General features: G+C 46.5%; 1 protein-coding gene and 2 long non-coding RNA genes across 3 annotated transcripts in view; 2 read left to right on the forward strand and 1 right to left on the reverse strand.

The window, feature by feature from the left end:
• Nucleotides 1-22,279, forward strand: part of LOC126544278 (uncharacterized) — a 73,546-nt gene extending 51,267 nt beyond the window's left edge. Inside the window, exon 5 of the long non-coding RNA XR_011893017.1 lies at nucleotides 22,213-22,279. This is a non-coding gene — a long non-coding RNA (uncharacterized lncRNA). The remainder of the gene's footprint in view (nucleotides 1-22,212) is intronic.
• Nucleotides 10,349-11,466, forward strand: LOC129380444 (uncharacterized). Its single transcript, XR_008608472.1, has 2 exons — nucleotides 10,349-10,830; nucleotides 10,922-11,466. It is a non-coding gene; the product is annotated as an uncharacterized lncRNA (long non-coding RNA).
• On the reverse strand, nucleotides 11,266-14,698 carry LOC126543157 (uncharacterized). The gene is made up of 3 exons (XM_050190297.3): nucleotides 14,192-14,698; nucleotides 12,523-12,729; nucleotides 11,266-11,759 (listed from the first exon to the last, which is right to left on the reverse strand). The coding sequence occupies exons 1-3, from the start codon at nucleotides 14,460-14,462 to the stop codon at nucleotides 11,287-11,289; spliced, it is 951 nt and encodes a 316-aa protein (XP_050046254.3). The 5' UTR covers nucleotides 14,463-14,698; the 3' UTR covers nucleotides 11,266-11,286.
• Nucleotides 22,280-22,706: the final 427 nt, after the last annotated feature.

Raw genomic sequence — 22,706 nt, forward strand, 5'->3', positions numbered from 1 at the left:
CATGTCATTATATTGAATGATATATGACAACAGATGGATTAGTGTGTCTTGCCATGCCATTCTTCTTATGTTATGCAGGCATCACTCGTCACCCATGTCCTTGTATATATCCAGCTAGATATACGGCCACTATGCCATCCACTCTTCATTTATGTCATTCATGACAACCACGCCATGAAATGCGTGTCAGGTCATTGATGTAATGCCTATCATATCATTTGTTTTTGTCATAGATATCCTGACACACATGTTATTAAAAAATGAACCTGATATGAGTAACATGAATGTCATGAGCTGCATGTCATGACATCAATATCCTAAATGAAATACCATGTCATTACTTTAATGAAAGATATTCCATGCAATACTTTAAATCAATGCTTTATGAATTCGCGTGTCCTGTCATAACATGCATGTCATAATATGATTGGCATGAATACCACGGGTGCATATCATGACATGTCTGAATGTCAACCGATGACATCATTCCCACGAATGCCATGACATGCATGAGGACATACGTCCACAGTATGACATTACTGCCACGACAAGAACTTTTGCCCAGCCAATGCACAGAGTTGTCTACTATATTACATCGATGGCTATATGTTCGTGTTCGTGAAGTCGTGATGGTCACTGCATCGTCATTCCAGCTTCGTAATCCGACTCCCGCCTTTGATTCTCGAGGCCTACTTGAACTTCACCCACTGGAAAGCCTAAGTAGGTTCCGGCATTTAGGCAGTAGAACACCACCGCGCGGTGGTGGCGTTCGTTCAAACCTCAATTCGAAAGCAAGTTGCCACGAGTGTTGATTTCCGAACGGTGGGGAGCAACGCGCCGACTTCTCGTTCCTCACGCAGCTCGTAGTAGACTTTCATGGCCTTTCTTGCCGTTACAGGTCCGCAATATGAAATATCGAGGCCTGTTCTTCCCTGCTGCTCATAGTGTCCAATTACTGTCCCCATTAAAATGTGTCAAGAAAAGTGCTCGCGACCGCACTCGAAAAATTGGACAATCGCCCCGTCACAGAAAAATAAAGTTCTAGCCTACTTCACCGGACGGGCTTTGGTATTCAAGGCCTTAAGGGCTCTGCTCAAGTTTTTAAGGGCTTGTGGATTCTGTGACCGCCTTTGAATGTTGTAGCGCGTAACATCACGTAATTGTGTGAATTTTTTCTCAATTTTTTTCTTCTTTCACCTTTTTTTCCTTTACCGCTTTCCCCAGCAGAGAGTATCCAGCCGGTGCTTACGCTGGCTAACCTCCCTGTCTTTGCTCCCCTTTTGCCTCTCTCTGTCTCTCCCACTACAACGCTATATCTAATTCAACTATGGCAGCGAAAACACGGCTCGGCCAAGTCGAGCAGCTTCACCACGCCACTGATCTGAATAGTTCTAATAGGACACGGGGTTGTGCTACAGTTTCAGCATAAACTAACCCCTTCGTGTGATACAAGTGATACTACTTGCTTACGCTCGTGAGAGTTTAGTTTCTGTGCTTCTTCCCCATGTCGCATCTCCATGTCACTCCACATGATTCGATCGTTTGTAGAAATTATGCAATGTAGTTATCGTCGTCGTTGTCGTATTGCGGCTGTCGTAAGACACACGCACCCTCGCGGTATTTATTGTTCACCGCGCGCGCGTCACGCCCACAAGTAATGGATATACACAAAAATATTAGTAAACTTCGTAACACTTTACGGAAACTTAAATAATCCTGATAGCCAGTTGCCTGCACAATGCTTCGCATAATGTTAAGCGTAGGATCTGGACAATATTTTTCTTTTCTCCAAGCTTAGTTTTCTTCGTTGTTAGCAAAGACTTGACAATGCTCTTATGGGCTGCTGACCTCACTTACATGAAGTCGCAGTTTTGCACTAAATGGGAAGCATCGATTGCGATTGCAAATTATTGGAGAGCTATAAGAAGTAAGGATAGTAGTGTTGTTGGCCCTATAAACTTATAAACTAGGCATTCTGTGCTCGCGAATAACGCTCTGCGGCTATCAAGGGAAAGATACGGGCTCGTGCCAGTTGCATACATGTTGCAGTGCCAAGTATGGCATTTCGTTACTCGGAACAGACGCTGAATCGACGCAGTTTCCACGTGCGATGGTTTCGCGTTTCCCCGTATGCAGAAGGGAAAAGCCGCAACATAATAAACTTTTGCACTAAGTGGTGTGTACTGCCTTGTTTAACTGTTGCTAATACCGTGTTTATATTTTGTCTTCCCCAACCTAAACGAACGTGGATTAAAACGGGGGACTCTTGTCAGAAGCGATCTCACTTCTGCGCGCTTTGCCTCCGTAACTTTCATGTATATCCACAGGAAGTGGTCCGCGAGTATAACTAAATTAGCAAGCACGGCGTCACGCGCGCACAAGCCAACATAAAGACATCTCACTCGATGGTCGCGGAAACTCACTGTCAAAACGGCGCAGTGAGGAAATGCAGCATACGTGGACCGATCCCGATGACAGTGCCATGCCGGGCCGACCCGCGGCGGAGGTGAAGCAGGCGTTAAGCACTCCTCATACGTAGGCCGATTCCGAAGGTAGCGCAATGCCGGGCCGACCCGAGGCGGAGGCGCAGTTCGTCATCAAGGGCGCCACATGCACAGCTTCGCTGGTTATCCTTCTTCGCAGAATGAAAGGGCACTGGGTTTTATTTATCTTCGCCACCCCTTAGCTTCATTAATATTCTTTTCTGTTTAATTCTTCTGAAGCACTGCCTCTGCTACTGCTAAAATTACTGTTTGCAGAAAACCAGCTTTTTGTAGCCTTAGAATCTGTTTGTCAAAGCTTTCCTGAATTTTATGCGTGCACGACCTTTAAGGCGGACCTGATGCACTGGGTAGCTATAGCCACCTTCACCGTTTTCGAATGAGCCGAATCGTAGGGCAACAATTTCTTTTGTGACATGGGGTTGTACTCCCTGCGCTCATGGTTGTGCGGGAAAACTTGAAAACGCATTCAAAGCATGGTGTAGCGCGGATTATGTACCCGTCGCAGATGGGTTTCAAGATACAGCGGCCCGGCCAGGTGCGCTGGGCCGCATGTGGCGCCCGGAGTAGAACGCGCCGCTTTCCCTACAAATGCACATGTAGCCCCAATAAATTATTCAAGTTGTCAAATATTATAATCAGATTCAAAGAGGGAAAAGTAAAATCGTAAAGCAGCATGAAGCACTCCTCATACAGCTCAGTACAAGCGACATAAAGATGTATTGCTGAGATTGCAAGATACCCGCCGATACACGCAAAATCGCCGCGCGCAGTTATTTTGCGTATGTTCGTAGACTTTGACGTTCGGAAAATATACTTTTATGTAGCAGGTACTGAGCACCATCCGCCGTAGTTGCCTAGTGGCTTTTGTGTTGCTCTGCTGAGCACCAGGTCATGGGATGAAATCCCGGCCATGGCAGCCGCATTTCGATGGGGACGAAATGCTATGCCCATATACTTAGATTTAGTTGCATGTTAAAGAACCCCAGGTTGCCAGAATTAACCCAGGGTCTCCCACTACGGCATTCCTCATAATCAGATCGTGGTTCTGGTGAGTAAAACCCCACAATTGGATGAAATTTTCTTAGTGAGGCAAACAAAGCTGTATCGAGAGTTTCTCATGTTTCTCTACAAGTTTCTCAATGACACCTTTCATCTCATTATTGTATTTGGGAACTTGACTAGTTAATTACGACAAATTGTGTTGTAAGGCGGAATGCAAGCAAGAAATACTCTTGAGGATCTCCAAGCAACGGAAAGCATTACCTTGGTTCTTACCAGCTACGTAGTTTTTGCAAATTTTTAATTGTTGGTGCATGATAGCTGGGACACAACGTATAATGTCGGTTACCCATATCTATAAAGCACCCCGAATTTCCCAAATTCCCTGGTTTAGTTTACTTTCCAGGTGGCACATGCATGTCCATGCTCATATGCTCGCCATTTAGTATGTGGCCCGAGGCCTGTGTGCGTTCTTGGCGAGCCCTCCAGAATTGGTATGTCCGGCTGTGATATAACAGGTGCAGAATTCCTGAACATTGATATAGACGTTTCGTGCTTTTCTGTACATGCACCTGTCATCGCCCGGTTGGGTGCATCGTCATTAGACATAAAGCAATTACTTAACCACGTTACTTAAGCTCTGTTAAGCATACATTCTAACATATAAATGCTGCATTGGGCATGAATTTCCATTTTGTTTTTCTTTTTACGCTACACTTATTTCTTTTAAGCGGGCCTGCGTCCTATCGGCCGGTAAAGAAAGGCGACGGAAAGTACCGACGTATACGCATTGCTGGAATTCCACCTGTTGACGACTCACTGATTTGTGAGGCCAAATGAGACGCCGCAGGGATGTTGGAAATATGATAGTGCTAATTGAGAGTGTATTTATAGGATATTCCCAGAAGAGTGCGACGTCTGGTCCAATGTTTGTGGAACGTACAAAACAGCAGTTCCCACTACAGACAGGAAATATTTTCTCGTAGCTCACGTTTATAATAAACTACAATATTGAATAAGGCTTTCACTGGGGCTCGTTGGCGTGACATCATTCTATTCAACGCACTGTATTGTTTACACTTGGGATGGAATATCATAAATAGAATCACACGGGCGCCATATGCGCGCACATGTGTATGCCTTGCGCACATGTGCATGATTCTGTTTCGAATATTTTGTTCTTCGTGCGAAAGTCCAGCGTATTAGAGAGAACGGTACAACACTAACACATGTGTTCGGGGCACTACAAATCGAACCATATTGTATATTACAGATATTTTTTCTACGTTTGTTTCTGTGTTAAACATAACATTTAGTACATTTGTAGATATTTATTTTTCTGTAAAGGCTGTTGTAACGATGATAGTGCACGAAACAAAAATTCTTACTGAATACTTCCAAGAACTGTATTTTTACCGTGCTAAGGAAATAGATATTGGACGGCACTCTAGGTCAAAATTAAGCATTTCCATCACGTTCGTAAGTGTAACCTTCAATTTAAAAAATGCCAGCGCTAGTCTAGCAATCTACAAAAAACCCGCGGCGCAGCTGTTGTATGGCTTGCGCAGATGCTTCGCTAGATGATGTATAGCTCCATGCTCTATTCTCTATTGCGGTTGTTATTTTTGGCTCTTATATCATTTAGAATTATAAGCACATTCTGTACGGGAAGAAACAAACTTCAGAGCAATATCTTATTTTTCTCCCACCTGCATTTTTATCATGTTTTTTGTCGCCAGCAAAAACAATCTAGCCCTCATATATATTCGTTTCTCCCTGAGGTAGATGTTGGCACTTGTGCATGTATGAAAGTATTGACATTTCATTGATACACACCATTCAAAACGTGGAGTACTGTATTTCATAGGAAATAATGACGCCTTCAACCAAGACTACTTGCATTGCTTTACTTGCAGTCACTGTCATGTTCATGTGAGTACAATTGCTAAAGGTTACTTGTTTAGATGAACTAAATCCCAGATTTGCGGGAAAACACATATGTCCATGGAGGCGGTTTGTCAGATGAACAAAATTACCGAACATATTGAGTACAGATCTACTGATGATTGCTTTGGGCTCTATGAATATAGACGGATTCGTGCAATTTTAATTTGCTGCTGGTGATATTACTGTATGTGGGTAGCAAATACCGCATAAATGTAGATTGATACCAACAACGCAAGCCACTATTGTTATGCAAACAAATTTTGCAAGTTTATTCTTGCGCCATTGCACAGAAGCTTCAAACCCTTCCGGTATCCTTGTGGCGACATGTATCAATGAATAACGTTCGCTCCATTCGCTGTGAAAACAAGCGGGTAGATTGAATTGGGCAGTTCTTTTTACCATCTGAGAAATAGGGAGAGGCAAAAAGAGCGGCGTCAGTTCTGCGTTTCGCGCCACCTGATTATAGTTTTCCTGTGAGTTCTGTGGATACTTGCTAAATAACTTGAACGCACAGCAGAGCACATTTTGGGACATTATCTTGGGAGAGTATACACAATAAAAGGCATTTGTTTGAAATACACAACGAAGGAATTGTACTGAAATACTAGGGCAATGGCAGGTGGAATATCCTAAGCACAGCTTCGCGCTATTTTAACGAATAACGCGAGGGAATCGCGTTTCGCAAACAAAACAACACTGTATTTTACGATGCCTTGAGAAATATAATTTAAAAATATTAACTCAGCGGAACTCCCCTTCTAATCAAACTACGCTGCTGTTATTACCAGACATTAGAGGGTAATGTCGGAAAGTTGGTTAGAACATTTAGAGGTCCACGGAAGAGGTATCACCGTGAGTGCCGTACTCTTTCACAATGAAATTGGGCCTAACTGAGAAAAGCTCAAAGAAACGCGAGGCAATCTGCTTTAATGAGAGGCGATTGTCTCAGTGTAAGAGCACAGGCATACACATGTAGAATGTTGCAGGAAGATATCAAAATTCTTACTATGAGTACAAGGCCCAGCAACTCCGTCTCCAATCAGAGCAGTGCCAATTTATGAGCTATCAATGTGACTATGCTGTGCGCTCCAAGCAGCTTTGCACTAATCATTCATGCTCTTACCGCTGTCAGACAGCTGTTTCTACTTTAAGGAAAGCCTAAAGGCACGAACGACAAATAATTTCCTGCATTTTCTCAAAAACAGCTTCCTTAATTGTTTATCACGTAAGGCGAAATTCGGAATTTGTGCCACATAGTGTGATAAGAAGTAAAATAACTTTGGAGCTTTATTTCGTTAAAAAATATTGCATTTGTAACACAGCATAATAGTCACAGGGTTTAAGTATCCCCAATAGCATCAAGACAGCGCTATCAGTATTTGTTTTTACAAAGGCAGCCACCGCCAACAAAATGTGGTAATGTTGAGACATTACAATTGATATAATTCTGAAATGTTACCGCAGCCTATTTGAATATACCTGTTTTTTTTTTCTAGGCGTGTGGTCAGCACTACGAAATGTGCCGAAAACGTGAGATATGCGGAACACTTATTATTATTATTTCTCTTCGGCGAGGATCCCTGTTAAATGAATGTGGCGTTCTTGCTATAAATATTTAGGCGTAATTTTATACGAAGTGAGTGGACGCATAGTTTCACATATGCTTGGTCTGTCACGAATTGCAACTAAGTAATATATGTAGACTGGTATACCTTAGTTACATTAGACCAACGGCTTATTGTTTGTAGTCCTATCTGGCCAGAGCATTTCTCATCGTGTTGTGTCTTCCGTGACGTCAGTTTATAGTACTACCACATAGACCAATATGCAATTTCCCTTATTCTCCGTTCTTTACGAGCGCGACTGTTTCACTAACCCTCCATATCATCCTAACACAATGGTGTGCATGCCCTTGCCCCACCCTGCTGTGCACGTGAAACAGTGGCGAAAGCTCTCACGCACAGTTATTTTGGAAGACCACTAGCGCCAGAAGCACCATCAAGATACTTGTGGCGCTCCTAGACCTCATTCTCCTGACTCGCTCGTCCTTAGATCTCCACTGCCAGCCCTTCTGGTTTCCAGGTACCATGGGCAATAACGAGGCGTAAACCAAACGTCTCTTCTGAACCCACTGGTGGAATCCCTTGAGTCAGCTACTCATAAGGGCCTCCGAGGGTGCAAAAATGTGTATGTTCGGAGACTAAATCCTTTCATTGGTCTACCTTTACTATACCGATCATAGGTCGCAGGCATGGCTCCTTTTCAATGGGGAAAATAATTGCGTTGAAGAAGAACAAGCAGTATGCATTGCGTCCAGAAAGAAGAGGAAAACGAGTTAGTGAAAGCATTATAGAAACAACGATGGTCAGACCGAGAAGAATCCGATAAGGCCGGCTGTTGAGAAGGCCTCTTGAAGCTTCGTTTACCTACAGTGGTGTTTTGGCAGAGTATCGGATGGTTTGAGGTGTCCCGCTAACCTTACTTTAGTGCCTGATTAATTGCCATTCCTTGCATCAGCCATCTTGGGCTGATGCTGACCAATTCTCCTGGCCAGGAGTTATCCGTCTGGTTAGCATCCCTTCCACCTAATGAATGGTCTCTGGATTTATTTGTCGCAGTGGCGTCAGCGCCATTCCTGTTCCGCTTGTGCTTACCAAGGGAGATTCCACCAGGCCCACGAACACACAAGCTGTCTAGAAGGAACTTAAGACCATGTAAGACCACATACAGACCATCACTGAAGTGCGATCGTTCGGACGGAGAGGTATAGTGGGTTGGTCACTACACCATATCTGTTTTGAAGACCTACTGAACTGCACTTTGTTCGCTTCAACCCCATTGAGTGATTTTATTCTGCCTCACCTTGCGTGCACTAAAGTCTCACACGGGTCGTGTGCTCCCCCTTAAGTCCAACTGAAGCCCTGGACAAAGAGAGAGAGAGACAGAAGAAAGGGAAAGGCAGAGAGGTTAACTAGATAGGACGATCCGGTTTGCTACCCTACGCTGGGGAAAGAGGGGAAGGGAAGGTAAAGGGATAGCAAAGTAGAGATGAACATAGAAAAGGGCATAGACATGCAATCACAGTCGGTCACTGTCACCGGATACCGTCCCCACACAACAGAGTAGCACTTTCAGCACTGTAAGCATCCGTTCAGGCTGCAGCCGCTTGGCCAATTCTGTTGCTCTTGAGAACTGCAACAGTACTCTCGTCGCCCTCCGCTCCGATGGCTTGTGATGTCGGCATTCTAAAATGAGTTTCTCTGTTAGATGTCTCTGGTCAAAGCACGCTATCGTGATTGCGAGCGATTTTCTCTGTAAATTGTAGCGAGGACAGTCACAGAGAAGGTGTTGAAGAGTCTCCTCTCTGCCACAATCATCGCAGGAAGCGTCGTCGGCCCATTTGATTCGCAATGCAAAATACTTAATGAAGGACACCCCCAGCCGTATTCGACAAAGCAGGGTAGCTTCGCGGCTGCAGAGTCTAGCTGGAATGCGAAGACGTAGAGAGGAGTCTAGGTTGCGCAGCCGGTTGTTTTGGAAACTTTCTGCGTTACACAAGGAGAACTTCCTGCGTTCCACAGCTGCTGTCCTGAGGTAAAAAGATAAGAAAGCAACCGTCGGACTTTCTTTTGTCACTGAGTATCTGGCAAAGTGTATGACAGGTGCGTGCCGCTCCTAAACGACCCTCTTTCCCGCCAACGTGGCTAACTGTAGATGCGGGACTGGGCATCTATAACAAAACATAGTGACACCGACTTGAAGTAAAAGGTATGTGTCCCTCAATCTGAGCTGTTCTCCAATGAATCTCTTTAATGTCAACTTGGATCACTGGGTATGTGCCAGTTGGTGTGTTCGGCTATTAATAGAATGTATTTGATGCCAACTCCGGTAACTACGAATGTGCTGTTGGGAGTGTGCTGCTCTAAAACGCAAGAAAATCCCTTAAATTTTACTGATGCTTAGCGGAATCGGTCCCACGTCAAAAGGGTTCCTCAAGCGCAGCCATCCGACGAATTACCATGCTGCTCCAAAAATGCACTGGGTATGTGCTGAGTTTCATCGAACGCCTTTGACGCTAACCTTTCTGGAACGCCTTTCGCACCAACACTCCCGTGAGATGCGCCATGAATACACTGAGGCCCGTATTCACAAACGGAACTTACCCTTAACTTATGACTTAAGTAGCCGGTCGATGCTTAACGCGTTTCATAGACAAATCTTGTACTTAAGGTAAACTTTAATCGACACTTGAGTGCCGGAAAGTAAAGTGCGGTCATTGGCAACCTTAAGTGCGACTTTCGCTACTCTCGCCTAGCAAGCAAGATGGCCGCCTGCTACGGCAGCCTCGCCGACTTTGCCGATTTCGCCGGACGTGTGCGCAGTATTACGGAGGATGAGGCATACCGATACGTGTCGCCATTACGGCCACGGCTTAAGGATCGACAGAATCCAATGGAAGTATACAACGACGCAGAATTCTCGTGGCGGTACCGCTTTTCCAAGCAAGCTGTGCTACGGCTGTTGGAAATGCTGCCACTGGTCCCAAAAGACAACGAACGCGGTCACCCCGTGCCGCCGCTGCTCCAGCTGCTAATCGCGCTGCGATTCTACGGCGCCGGAACTTTTCAGGTTGTCACCGGGGACCTCGTTAATGTTTCGCAAGCAACTGTGTCTCGAATAATTGCGCGAATGTCAAGAATGATTGCCGAGACTTTGTTCCCGCAGCTCGTGAAGTTGCCAAATGCTAATGATTTGGCATCCGTAATGGAGGAGTTCTACACCATCGCACGGTTTCCTGGTGTGAGCGGGTGCATTGACTGCACTCATGTACCCATCAGAAGTCCCGGAGGAGATGAAGCGGAGGTTTTTCGCTGTCGAAAGGGGTACTTCTTCATCAATGTCCAGGTATGTTTATTACGCTGTCGTACAATGTACGGAGCTGCGAGAGAAACTGTCGGGGCTAAAGATTATGGTGCAATAAGCAACGCTACCGATTTGGCATATACCAAATGACCACACATTTTGCAAATAGCTAACTGCAATCTCAAGGAGGTGTTTATACATTTCGTGCCTTACCTTTTGAGTGCACTTGGAATGAAATATTCTGGGGATGCGTGTGACGTATTATTAGCCGTTTTTAAACACAGCTGAATATGTGGCTTGTTTTGCAGGCAATCACAGGGCCTCGGCTTCAATTTTTTGATGTGGTTGCCAGCTGGCCCGGCTCGGCACATGACAGCCGAATTTTCGATAATAGTCGAGCCAGAGTGCAGTACGAAGAAGGGAATGTCCCTGGCATCCTACTTGGTGACAAGGGGTACCCCTGCAGATCCTATCTCATGACCCCTTTTCGAGAGACACAAAGCAGCCCTCAGCACAGGTGATTTGAAGTTTCAACACTACTATAAAATCCGGCCAAGTAACAATTATGTTCGAAAATAAGGACTTAATTGAAAAACTGCTTTGTTTAGGTACAACAAGTGCCACTCCAGGACTCGCTGCAGTGTTGAGAGGGCGTTTGGAGTATGGAAACGAAGGTTTCCTTGCCTTGAAATGACTCTTCAGATAAAAACAAGATCAGTTCCCATCGTCATCACAGCTTGTGCTGCACTACACAACTTCGGCCACCTGCTGAGAGACCCTGTCCCACCTCCTGCGCAATGCCAGGCAACACACAACGCCGCTTCGCAAGCTCCCACTCCCTCCTTTCAACCAACGCCACCAGGCATGTCTCCGTTGCCAGACACAGCAAGTGGTTTCAGGATCAGAGATCGCATAGTCGCACAGTATTTTACGTAAATGGAATGAGACAAAATCACAGCAATAACAAAGGCGTTTACTTTTTCTTCAAAGCTTCTAGCTGAAGCTTTAGAATTTCTGCTTTTGTTTTTTGGTTGGCTTCTTTAAGCCGAAGAAGCTGCATAGTTTGCTCATGTTCAGCTCGCCTATGCAAAGATTTGTATTTGTGCTCGAGGCGCATGTATTTCGTTTTCAATAAATGTTCCTTTTTTTTTTCTTCACGGTCATCCTTGATGGCACTGAGGCGGGCAGCCAGTTCAAGGGCGACCGCCGTCTGTCTCTGGCTGCTGCTTGTCGCGGGGCGTCTTGTTCCAGCTGGCACAGGACCGCTTGAAGTTGCGGCAGCACCTGGCTCTGTCACAACAGCATCTGGGCTTGCTGTACCGTGAACGAGCTCTCGGCTCTCTGTGGTGGTCGGTAATGGGGCAGCATTCGTTTCAGGTTCTGCTTGTGGCCTTCCAGCATCATCCCATGACCAGTAGTCGGGCTCATCAGCCGCGTCTTGACTACCTGCAGTAAGAGTTGAAAGTGACCACAAAGCAAGATGGCTCCTGCATTGCTACACTAAGCATTCTGCAATGCTCTGAACACCTTGATGCCTATACACGGTCTGCGGTTGTATAGTGCACGAGGTCGCCAATTTAAGTGGGAGAATATGTTATACAAACTGTACAGCGAAACTATAGTTGCTTTTCGAGCTGGGTTTCAGCGCCTTTCGTTTCCTTCTCGATTAGCTTTACCTCATCTCCAGGTTGGTCACATTGACAACTGGGGCTTGCGTGAACTACTGAGGACACCACGTATAACAGCTCAAGGCAATTTATTATTGCATTATTGCGCGAATAAAATTGTGTAGTAACACGTTAGCACCAGCGATTACTTTGGAACGTTGGGTGACTCGTGTATAAAAGCGGACGCACTTGACCTGCTGATCAGATTTCGACGATCGCCGACTGTATTCGCCGCTATCGTTGTGCTTCGAGTGTAACTTCCTTTTGTGGGCACAGGTTCGCCAACTAAAGAATCAGTTTCGTCCTTCTCACTTTCACGACTATTTTCTTCACCGTCACAACTACGTGACAATACATAAGCACACAAAACATGGTTACATAACGCATGAAAGTGTAATAATGATTTATGTAGTACTCATGATTCGCTGTGCCATTCAAGAAATTTCGGTAATTTTTGTTGTAAAAGAACAGTTTAGCGTAAATGACATGAAATTTGGGCAGGAAAAGGAAAAAGAAATAAGAAACAATACCATTTGCCTCACCTAGAGACCCGTTCTGCGTCTGCGACAGTAGTGCAACGACAGCAGGTGTGCACTGGGTTTGGCATGACTGCGATTCGCCTGGCACAGCGCGATGTCCGCTGCGGTCGCTGTCGAATGGATTGGACAGTCGAACTGCCATGTGTGACGCTATAGCTCCGACTTGCTGTAGCTCGTCGGTCGCTTGGCTAGGTGAGGGTGTACCGCCACCTGGAATTGCAAGGAAGCAGTTTGTGCGACGACAAGGTTTAACATATCGCAAGAGCACATGAAATGATTACACAACCATAGGAAAACATAAATTGAAGCTTTTTATGCTGGCTGTGACTGTGTGCAACACAGCCAGGTGTTCAAGATATGCACCTTTAAGAAATGTCAAGGCACACCATACCATAGCTTATTCGGAGACACACATGACTTATGTGTTAGCTGTTCCCAGAGCACTGCATAATCCGCCGCAGGGGAATGTCCCTGGTTTTGTGCTGCTCCAGCTTATTATTGTTTTTTCGATGGCCAAGCAGCGGTAAATTCCGAGGGACAAACCGCTCTTTGAGAAGCGTAGTTTGTCTATCAATGCTGCCAAATGTGACAAAACATTTCAATGCAATGACTACATGGTACCCATTTGACATATAATGCCATATATTTTCCAAATAAAGAAGGAGGGAAAAACACAGCAAGGGCGCGGAAATTGAAGCCTTAGTTGGGAAAATCCACTCGTTTTAGAAAGTGCTAATATACCATTGCAGCACCCAATATCGCTTGTTTTCTAGAGCGCAGCAAGTTTGTGCACGATCACAAAATACGACATAAGTTGAACGAGGGTGCAAAGAAAGAAGGTATACAATGTAATAGGCATACACTACATTCTGTACTACATGCAATTTATTGCAGCACTCAGCCAAATAAATGCCGTAATTTCGGCACTGAATCATATCTGTACTATCAGCGTAAAATGAAACTTGGACAGTGGAGCGCGTGGCGCAAGCATATATATAGTGTCCACCGTCCAGTCATCACAATCGACAGTCGCGCACATCCAGGTTTGGGCGTTGCGCGATCGTGAGATATTTTCGCTTCTGTTCTGTTTGAAAGGGAGAAAATAAAACTAAAAGAAAACAGAACCTCAAATATTGCAGCTTACGGCGAGTATTGCCGCACAGTTCGCCGAAATCGTAAGTGCTATCGGCGTCAAATGAAACTAATAACAGTGGTGCACCTGGTGCACTTTGCACCGTCACCATTAGAGATGCATTCGCTCGTGTGTTTTGCCGCTTGTAAGTCAGATTCATTCTTTCAATCGGAAAACTTGCGCAGCGTGGTATCACTGGGAGCCGCGACGGTGGCCGGCGTGAGGGAGCCGATAGCGCTTGGCCAAGCCGGGTGCGCGCGCCTGCCACTGGTGATGACTGGACGGCGCGCACCATGTCTTCACTTATGCTTGGGCCACACGCTCCACTGTTCGAGTTTCATTTGACGCTGCTAGTGCGTAGCGCAAATGGTACAAAAAAAAAAAAAAAGATTCGGGCCTCAAGCTGCGAGACGTTCGCGGGCGCAAAATGTACTTATTTTGGCGAATTAAACCAACGACTTAGGTCGCTGAACGCTATGCAATGCGCAGAAAGAGGATCTGCGTCAATAACGTCGTAACTGCACAGGAAGCAATGCTTACCTGTAGAAAACCGCTCCCGCATGTCTTGCGCGTTACACCTGCGCCACTTGTCTTTGAGGTTTTCCCAACACTTTTTAAGTTGGCCCCACGTCCGCGGCGTCACGCTATGGCGGCAGTTGAACTCGTCCTCGATTTTTTTCCATGACTCCCGTTTTCGACTGACGGATACAGCGTCCGTTTTCTTGTTCTCGACCACGCTGCGATGGCGCGAAACAAGCTCCAGGAGCACGGCGCGTTCTTCTTCGGAAAAGTTTGTTTTCCTTTTCTCCATTGTCCGTTAGGGTTCAAAACACGTAACGCACACACACTGCGCAAAAACACCGCACTGTTTCGTCAGCAAAACCAAGAAACAGTCGCGACGGCGACACACAGAACCGCAGTGGCTGCGAGAACCAATGTGAACTTGTGGCCAGACGAGTTTGAGTAAAGCGCTAAAACTAAACCGTTCTTTGTATTTTACTCAGACGAATGCGCGAGCAAGCACTGAAGGATTTATATCCGCATTAGTCTGCAGCAAAAATTATTTTTTTACGATTGAACCGATCGTAGACGTAAATTATTTACGTATCCTCGGCACCAGATGACATACTTGACTCGAAAAGTGTTACTTTCAAAAGTGATACTTAAGTGTCCTTTTTGAAGTACTCTCCTAAAACTTTCCTAACACTTGTACTTTTCCCGCACTTATTGACGCCCCACTTAAGTTCTGTTTCTGAATACGGGCCTGAGTGTGTGCCGCTCTTCAAGGAAGCTCGCGCAATCTTTGGTCATTGAGTGTGTGCCACTAAGTGTGCGGTAAGCGAGGGAACAAGTGTCAGCGTTCACAGTCACCGGCAAACCATGCTTCTTGTCTCGGAGGTCACGCACAGACATCTCGGCAATGCTACCAGATGGCGAAGCGTGTCCAGAAAGAAGCGTGAGAGAAAAGCGGGTTACCACATCACGCGTTTCTCAGCGTTCGGACGCAGCGCTGTTCATTGCGGTTCGGAGCCCACGTGCAGGCTTCGCGGCGGCGGCGCTGGATGGTGCCGAGTGTACCTAAAGAAGTGTTAAAGAGGAGCCACGCTGTAGTACAAGCCTCTTACATAACTCGCTTCGACGCTCAGAATATCTTGTGTTAGTGTACTGATTTCATTGAAATGCTGCCACCATGGCACCATAGATTCGAAGCAAGAGGTTGCTGGATCGAATGCTGGACATTGCATTGCGCAACATTTTGATGAGACACACAGAAGAAAAACACACACGACAGAGCACCAGGTGTGTTGGTATAGCATATTAGAGGCTGGATTGCGCTCTGTGGTGTTCGTTTCTCTTCTGTGTGTCTCGCCAAAATTTTGAGCAATTCAACCTCTTATATCCTATACCAACGCGCGCAGTCTTCAACATCGAATGCTCGCTATGGTGGCGGCATTTCAACGGGGACGAAATCTGAAAACACCCGTTGTTCTGGGATTTAGGTGCACGCTGAAGAAACCTAGGTGGTCCAAATTTCGGGTGTCCCCCACTATGGCATGCCTTATACTCATGTTGTGGATCTGGCACGTATAACGTCATAATTTTCTTTACTCGTTCCTAACGCGACACCATCCACTCATCATGTTATGAGTTCTCCCGCCATTTATCGCAACTTAGCGTGTGCCGCTGTTCAATGAACTTCTTTAATGCCAGCTTGGCGCACTGGGTATGTGCCACTTCCTCTGAACCACCCTTCAAAGAATCTGATGCAAAATTGGACCTATAAGTAAGCGCCACTAGAATATACCTTTGTTCAATGTATATATTGGAAACTAACTCGGCTGACTAGGTATAAGCCAGTATGTATCTTCTGTTAACCTACTTGGCATGAACTTGGGGAACTATACGCCACCTAATATGTACCGCTTTTTATTGGCAGAAGGTTCAATTGAAATTTACTTATTTTCACACACACACACATATATATATATATATATATATATATATACCAGGACAAACTTGTCTGAATCTTATGTCGCACTAGAGGGTGCTTCACCACCTCCAGTGCGACATGCCCTCGCTTCCCATGGATTGCATACATCAGTACCCATGTAGTTCAAAGGGGCTTTATGCTAAGCCGCTCCGTTGGCAGGCCTGCCATTTTCTGCTCTTGTTTGTTGCCTCTTAGCTTGCAGCATCTAACGCATTTATCTATGTACGGGGAGAACGAACGTTTAGCCCCAATGATCGAGAATCCGGCGGCTCGGATCGCTTCCAAGATTAGGTGTCGACCTTGGTGCTTGCCCACTTCGTGATGTGCCGTGCGAGGAACATGGCAACATCGTGGTGTTCAGGGATGACAATCGGTATAGACTCGTCCCGTCTCCTCTGTGCCTCCTTTAGACGACCGCTCATTTTCGGCAGTCCCTTGCCATCGACCCATCAATCGAGCTTCCACAATGGGCTAAAGAATGGGAATGGGATGATGTTCTCTTGATATAGGCACTTCTGAGTATGCCTCACGCTGTACTAACGAATTATGACGTTCTTTGCTCGAGCCAGGTGTTTTGCGAAGGTTCAAGTCGGATTCAGTAAACCAAGGTATTGAACAGACTTGCTGTTGGAAAAGTTGCTTGCCGCGCGTACGAGAACAGACATCGCATGCGTCAAACTGGTCCAACCCGAGAAGAGCCCGAAGCTACAACTGTCAAATCATCTCATGCTCACAATAGTGGCAAGCCTACTAGCTTGAGGCTTCGCGTCGGTGTCAAGATCAGAACCAATGCGTTCAAACCTGCGCTGCAGGACCTATAAACACTCTTCGTGGCATCGTAGAAATTTTGGACGAGTCCGCTAGCCTGACGCCCGAAGCTGCAGTGTGGGTACGAACCTTCTTCACCTTAATACTGGTCGGGACATAGTGCCACTGATCCACCCCACTTGATCTCCTAATGCGTTGCACATGGTTGCTGACGTACACGTAGAACCTCCTTATCTCTATATATATAGGTGAGGCCGGCCTTGGTGTCACATTAGAAGTTACGGAGTCCAACATAACATCTATTTCTCTTTCGGTGAGTTCTGCCAGCTCCACGTCCAATACTGCGCCCGAGAGCTCGAGCCTAGGAGCAGCTTGCTCAGGACATGGTGCTAGCTTAGATTTCTCCATTAAAAACTCCACGTGACACGCACGGTTTTGGTCCGTAATCTTCAGATACGCCACAGCGGCGACTGTCTTGTTTGATACATCTGACAAGATGTGCGATTTCCTACTTACGGGCCTTATATAGCTTGGCGGGTACGTACGTGCGAGGCACACGTAAATCTTCAAGGGCCTTCTAGGAATCCTTCCAGTCTTTCCCCTCTTTTTCTTGTTATCAATGAATGGGGCATCCCCAGCACACGTCTCTGTGATAAGGTCATGGAGAACACACTTTTCTTTGATGGTGATGGGAGCCACAAATCCTGGAGGGTTAGCCAAGATGTTCACGGTCGACAAGCGTCCACGCCATATGAATGGTCTCCATTGTCTCAAAACACTGAATGTGGATACGTCTCCCTTCAACTCCCAGCAGAATCCCAAACTGCGGCGCGTGACGGGTGCGTCGACGCCCATGTAAACCTGTGAACATATCCTGGAGGGTTGCAGAAAATGTTCACGGTCGACAAGATGCCGCGCCATGTGAATGGTCTCTTGTTTCGAAACCCTGGAGGGGAATACGTCTGCTTTCAGCTCCCCGCAGAATTCCAGACTTCATTGCAAGGCGTTGCGGGGGGAGGGGCGGCGTCGACGCCAATGTCAAGATCCTTCAAGTCTTTTGCGCTGTTGTCCCTTGGAAGCACATTCATCACAGCAGTGCTGTTAGAACTGACTTTGTGTGGCCTAAAGTTCCAATCTCCTAACATGCGTTGCATGCGCTTCAATGCGCTAATAGTTTTTTATCCGTGGGAATGCAGTTCAGTCCTTCGTCAACATGAAAATCTTTCCCACAAACTGTCTAGCAGTCGCGCCGAATTCTTCCGCTTCCCGTTACATCCTCGGAAGGGTATATTTTGCAACAGCTGGCGACGGACTGTTACCAAAAACGTTCACCGTCATCCTCTACTCTATAACGTCATTACGAATGTCAACGTTGAAAAACCACAGCAACCGTAGGTAGTTTCTATAACCTTACCGGACGCTGAAGTAGAAGAACATGTGCTGAATATCCGCTGTCACAGTAACAACCTTCCTGAATGAGATGAGCACGCCTAACAGACCATTCGCCAAGTCTTCTCCAGCGAGCAGAACGCTGTTCAAACTGGTGTTCTTGTACTGTGCATTAGAATGAAGCACAACTCTAGCTTCACCTAGCTACTGTGGATGGCACAGTCCAAAGCTGGGAAGGTACAAGCATTATTTGACCTTTTTGATGGGTGGCGGGTCTTCAGCGTGGCCACTATTGAACATTTCTTCCATGAATTCTACAAAATGCACCAATGCTTGTGTTGCTTCTCGAGCATGCATTTCAAGCAGGCGAGGCGACGCTGCGTTAGCCTCTTGTTAGGAAGCCGCTTTCTTGGAGAACGAAAAGGGGAGGGGGGCCACCCCGCTGCCTGGTTAATTCTTGTAGGACTCAGTGTTCATGATTCTCAAAAGCTTGCTGCCCTCCACGGAAAGAGAAGACTGGTTGTCTTGCAACATCGTGACAGGGGTCTTGTATAGCTGAGAGAACTAGCTCGAAAAGCCGCGTGCACTGTGATTTAACGTAGGTGTATTATTTAGGTAGGTAGTGGCTTGGGCAATGTTTTATGAGAGAAGGGCGATCTTTTTTATGTACAATGGTTTTGAAGTTCCTGACACAGTCGACGTGCGCTGGCGGTAATCGCAGATATTGCCTACTATTACCCAGGGTGCATGCGATGGGTGCATCAACATGTATATTTCTTTGCTGCGGACTTTATGAACTCTCGAAATGCCTCTGCAAAGCACAGGAAGAATTTCAGAACTACAGCCAACGCTGCGTATCAGTAAAGCAAAAGCCTTGAGGCGAGCGCGATGCAGTAGTGACTTCTCCACGTCATCGATACCTTCAACCATCTAGCCCAAAAAGATCAAATAATTATGTCCTTACTGGTAAAATCAAGGATGGCATAGATTCTCACTTTGTTTCGAGGCCGACTTGGGTGGCTGACGTCTACAAAGCAGCAGCTGCCATCGTCGCCACTTTCATACACTACTGTACACATTCAGGAAACCTCAGGAAGTTTCGGCTCGCAGTTCAGCTTGTCGCTTTTGTTGTTATGCTTGGAGTTGTGATACACATTGTAGGGACTCTACTGATGAAGTGCTGTAGCAGGCTTGTCAATACAACGGTGTGCGCACGTGGGAATAACCTTACCGTCCTTCGCGAAATGATCGGTAGTCATGCGACATTTCAAGCACAAGCTAAGCTACTTCAAAGAAACTTGGCGCTCAGCGTGTGCGTATCACAAAATGCTCCACATTTCTGCAAAGGGTGCGGCTTCTTGCGCAAAGGACAAGCTTTTGTCAAGTTCTACACCTTTTTGCGTACTGTGGAAGGTGGTGTGTCTGAGCAGGGCTCAGACACACCACCTCGGGGAAACATCGGGGAAAGTAGCAGAAATGGGTGTCTTCCTGTAGCGTTCAATTATTGCCCATTTGTCGTTTTTCGGGTACTTTTGGACAGTATTACCTGTGGAGCTGCGCGTGAAGATTGGATACTTTCTCACTTTTGCCTGGTCGCGTGCAAACTCGCAAAAGAAGACAAACGGATGGAAGGCTACGTCATGGTCTTGCCTATACGTTGAACCCTTGGAAATACACGCTTCTTGCAGACGTGGTGGCAGTTTTTCCACAATTGGGGGCTCCCATCTGGCGGTATCCATGTGGTTGTGTTCGGGGAAGTGTGGGTCGGCTTTCGCACACTACACTTCCAGGATAAGGTCTCCCAGTTCTCGCAGCTTGTGTGTCCTTCTCCGACAACCTGGGACAGTTTTAGACCCTTTTAGGAAGGCCATTCTCTACAATTTCTGCTAGGCTGTAACAGTCCTCAAGCCTTTCCCAAACAAGGTTTAGACCAGCTTCGGGGTTGGCAACATAGACTGACTTGAGCCTTTTTGCGTAGCTTGACGATTCTGCCCCCAGCCGCTTTTATAAGGGATAAGTTCTTTTTTGGACTATAAGGCCAATAATCGTAACCGTAACTCTGTAACCGAGGGTTCCGGTTACAGACTTCGACTTTGGGACCCTCGTCTGTAAAACGAAAATGTAACGGTTTCCTTTTTTTTGTAAAGGATACGCTTGATTTGATTTGAATGCAGACAGCGCGCCATTCCCTGAAACGTTGCTTTCCATGATTTAGAAATTTTTGATCATCGAAATTTCTCAGCAGTGATCTAACAAGGTCTCGCCGCACTAAATATTTTGCCGTACTGTCCAGGAACTAGCGGAAAGGCCTAGAAGGAGAGGGACAGAACGTTGATATTCTTTGACGTCATCTACCAAAACTTGATGCGGACAGTCCCACCTCCTAGCTCCAAATTAGAAAGATCTCTGGCGGTTGACTGTAGGAGACTTCAAACCAGAACTTTCAACAATGCGGTTCACCCGCATCGCATCTACCTCGAACTGTACCCGGATGAGTTGTGTAAACTGTGTCAGACCGAACAGGCCACCCTAGCATACATTATATGGGAATGTTCACATGTACAGGATCAAAATGCCGTCTCTTGAGAACAGCTTGAGGCGCAGTGGAAAGCCGCGCTGATCAGCTCACCTCCCCAAGGCCAGCTATGGGCCATCCTGCGACCTCGAGAGGCGGCTGGAAGACAAGGGTTTCTCTGCCGCCCCTGGTGCAGCCTCAATCCACTGTTTTCTTCCATAAAGTTGTGTCACTCACTCACTCACTCACTCACTCACTCACTCACTCACTCACTCACTCACTCACTCACTCACTCACTCACTCACTCACTTACTCACTGTGTTTTCACTGGAGCTTGGCTAAGCACCAAGTCGAGTGAACGCTAAACGCGGTCTTCGGGCTCTTGCGAAACGGCCCGACAGATGTGATGCGCTTCGCTTCTTATTCATCAGCCTCCAGTACGTCAGTCTGCGCTTTCGGGGTGGCTGCCTCTCCCTCCTAGCACAACGCCTCTATTTGTGATTCCAGCTTTGCCTTTTCTAGATTCAGTGCCACCTAATATTTTTTTGTGAACGCCGCAGCTGTGCGCGCCGCGGCGTCCACGACCCTTGTTTTGGGGGCGAGTGTGTTTTTTGTAGTTACATTTGAGCGTCCGGGGCATGTAGACCGCGGCGAGTGTCCTGAACATGAGAGCGTCGGCTGGCTCTCTCTTGCTGCGTGCTGCAAGAGGGTGCGGTCTGGGCTCATCTTGGACAAACCCGGCTGAAGGTCCAATGGCGTCATTTTGACGACGGCCATGATGTGAAGCATCATGGCCGTCGTCAGAGGCCCGGCGCGGCTATGACGCGCGTTGATGTAGCGGCCACTCCTCGGACAGGTCACAGAGAGTGGCAACACTCTAAAGCATTGGACTTAATGTATGCCAACCATCGTAAAAACGCGGTGCTGCGACAATGATGCGACACTGGTAGAAAGGACAACAAGAAAAGAGGGGAGAGAAGGGACGCCGAATTGTGGGCATGCAAGGTTGCTTGATTAGAAAGAGAGAAACCGAAGCTTGTAATAGAAACCGAAATTGTGGGGGTTTCAAAGCCTGGTTCAGCACAGAAACATTTAGTGTGCAGTAAACATAAAGAAGCGCTCATGCAACTTTTTATACACACCAACTTTGCATCATTCTTTTTCTGTGCAGTACTAGTGAAGTGCCACTTTACGCAACTGTGGTGTTTTCACATTTTGACAACCATTAAGAAAAACCGATAATGCGTATGGAAGCTGCCACTTGATGCAGCACTAAGCTAAAAGACAGAGGCGACAGACATAGACTGGCATGCCAGTTAAAGTTCTGAACTGGAAGTTCCTGGTGTTTAGTCTTTATTTATCAATATAATTTACTGTTTATTTGCTCTTTCCTTGCAGTGCACTCTTGTTTCAACCACAGGGATAATGTCTGCTTGCCCTGGAGGCTGCAGGTGTGTCCTTAATTCATCATCATCATCAGCCTAGTTACGCCCACTGCAGGGCCAAGGCCTCTCCCATACTTCTCCAACTACCCCGGTCATGTACTAATTGTGGCCATGTTGTCCCTGCAAACGTCTTAATGTCATCCGCCCACCTAACTTTCTGCCGCCTCCTACTACGCTTTCCTTCCCTTGGAATCCAGTCCGTAACCCTTAATGACCATCGGTTATCTTCCCTCCTCATTACATGTCCGGCCCATGCCCATTTCTTTTTCTTGATTTCAACTAAGATGTCATTTACCCGCGTTTGTTCCCTCACCCAATCTGCTCTTTTCTTATCCCTTAACGTTACACCTATCATTCTTCTTTCCATGGCTCGTTGCGTCGTCCTCAATTTCAGCAGAACCCTTTTCGTAAGCCTCCAGGTTTCTGCCCCGTAGGTGAGTACTGGTA

Source organism: Dermacentor andersoni, chromosome 3 (assembly GCF_023375885.2).
Source record: "Dermacentor andersoni chromosome 3, qqDerAnde1_hic_scaffold, whole genome shotgun sequence".
Classification (NCBI taxonomy): Eukaryota; Metazoa; Arthropoda; class Arachnida; order Ixodida; family Ixodidae; genus Dermacentor; species Dermacentor andersoni.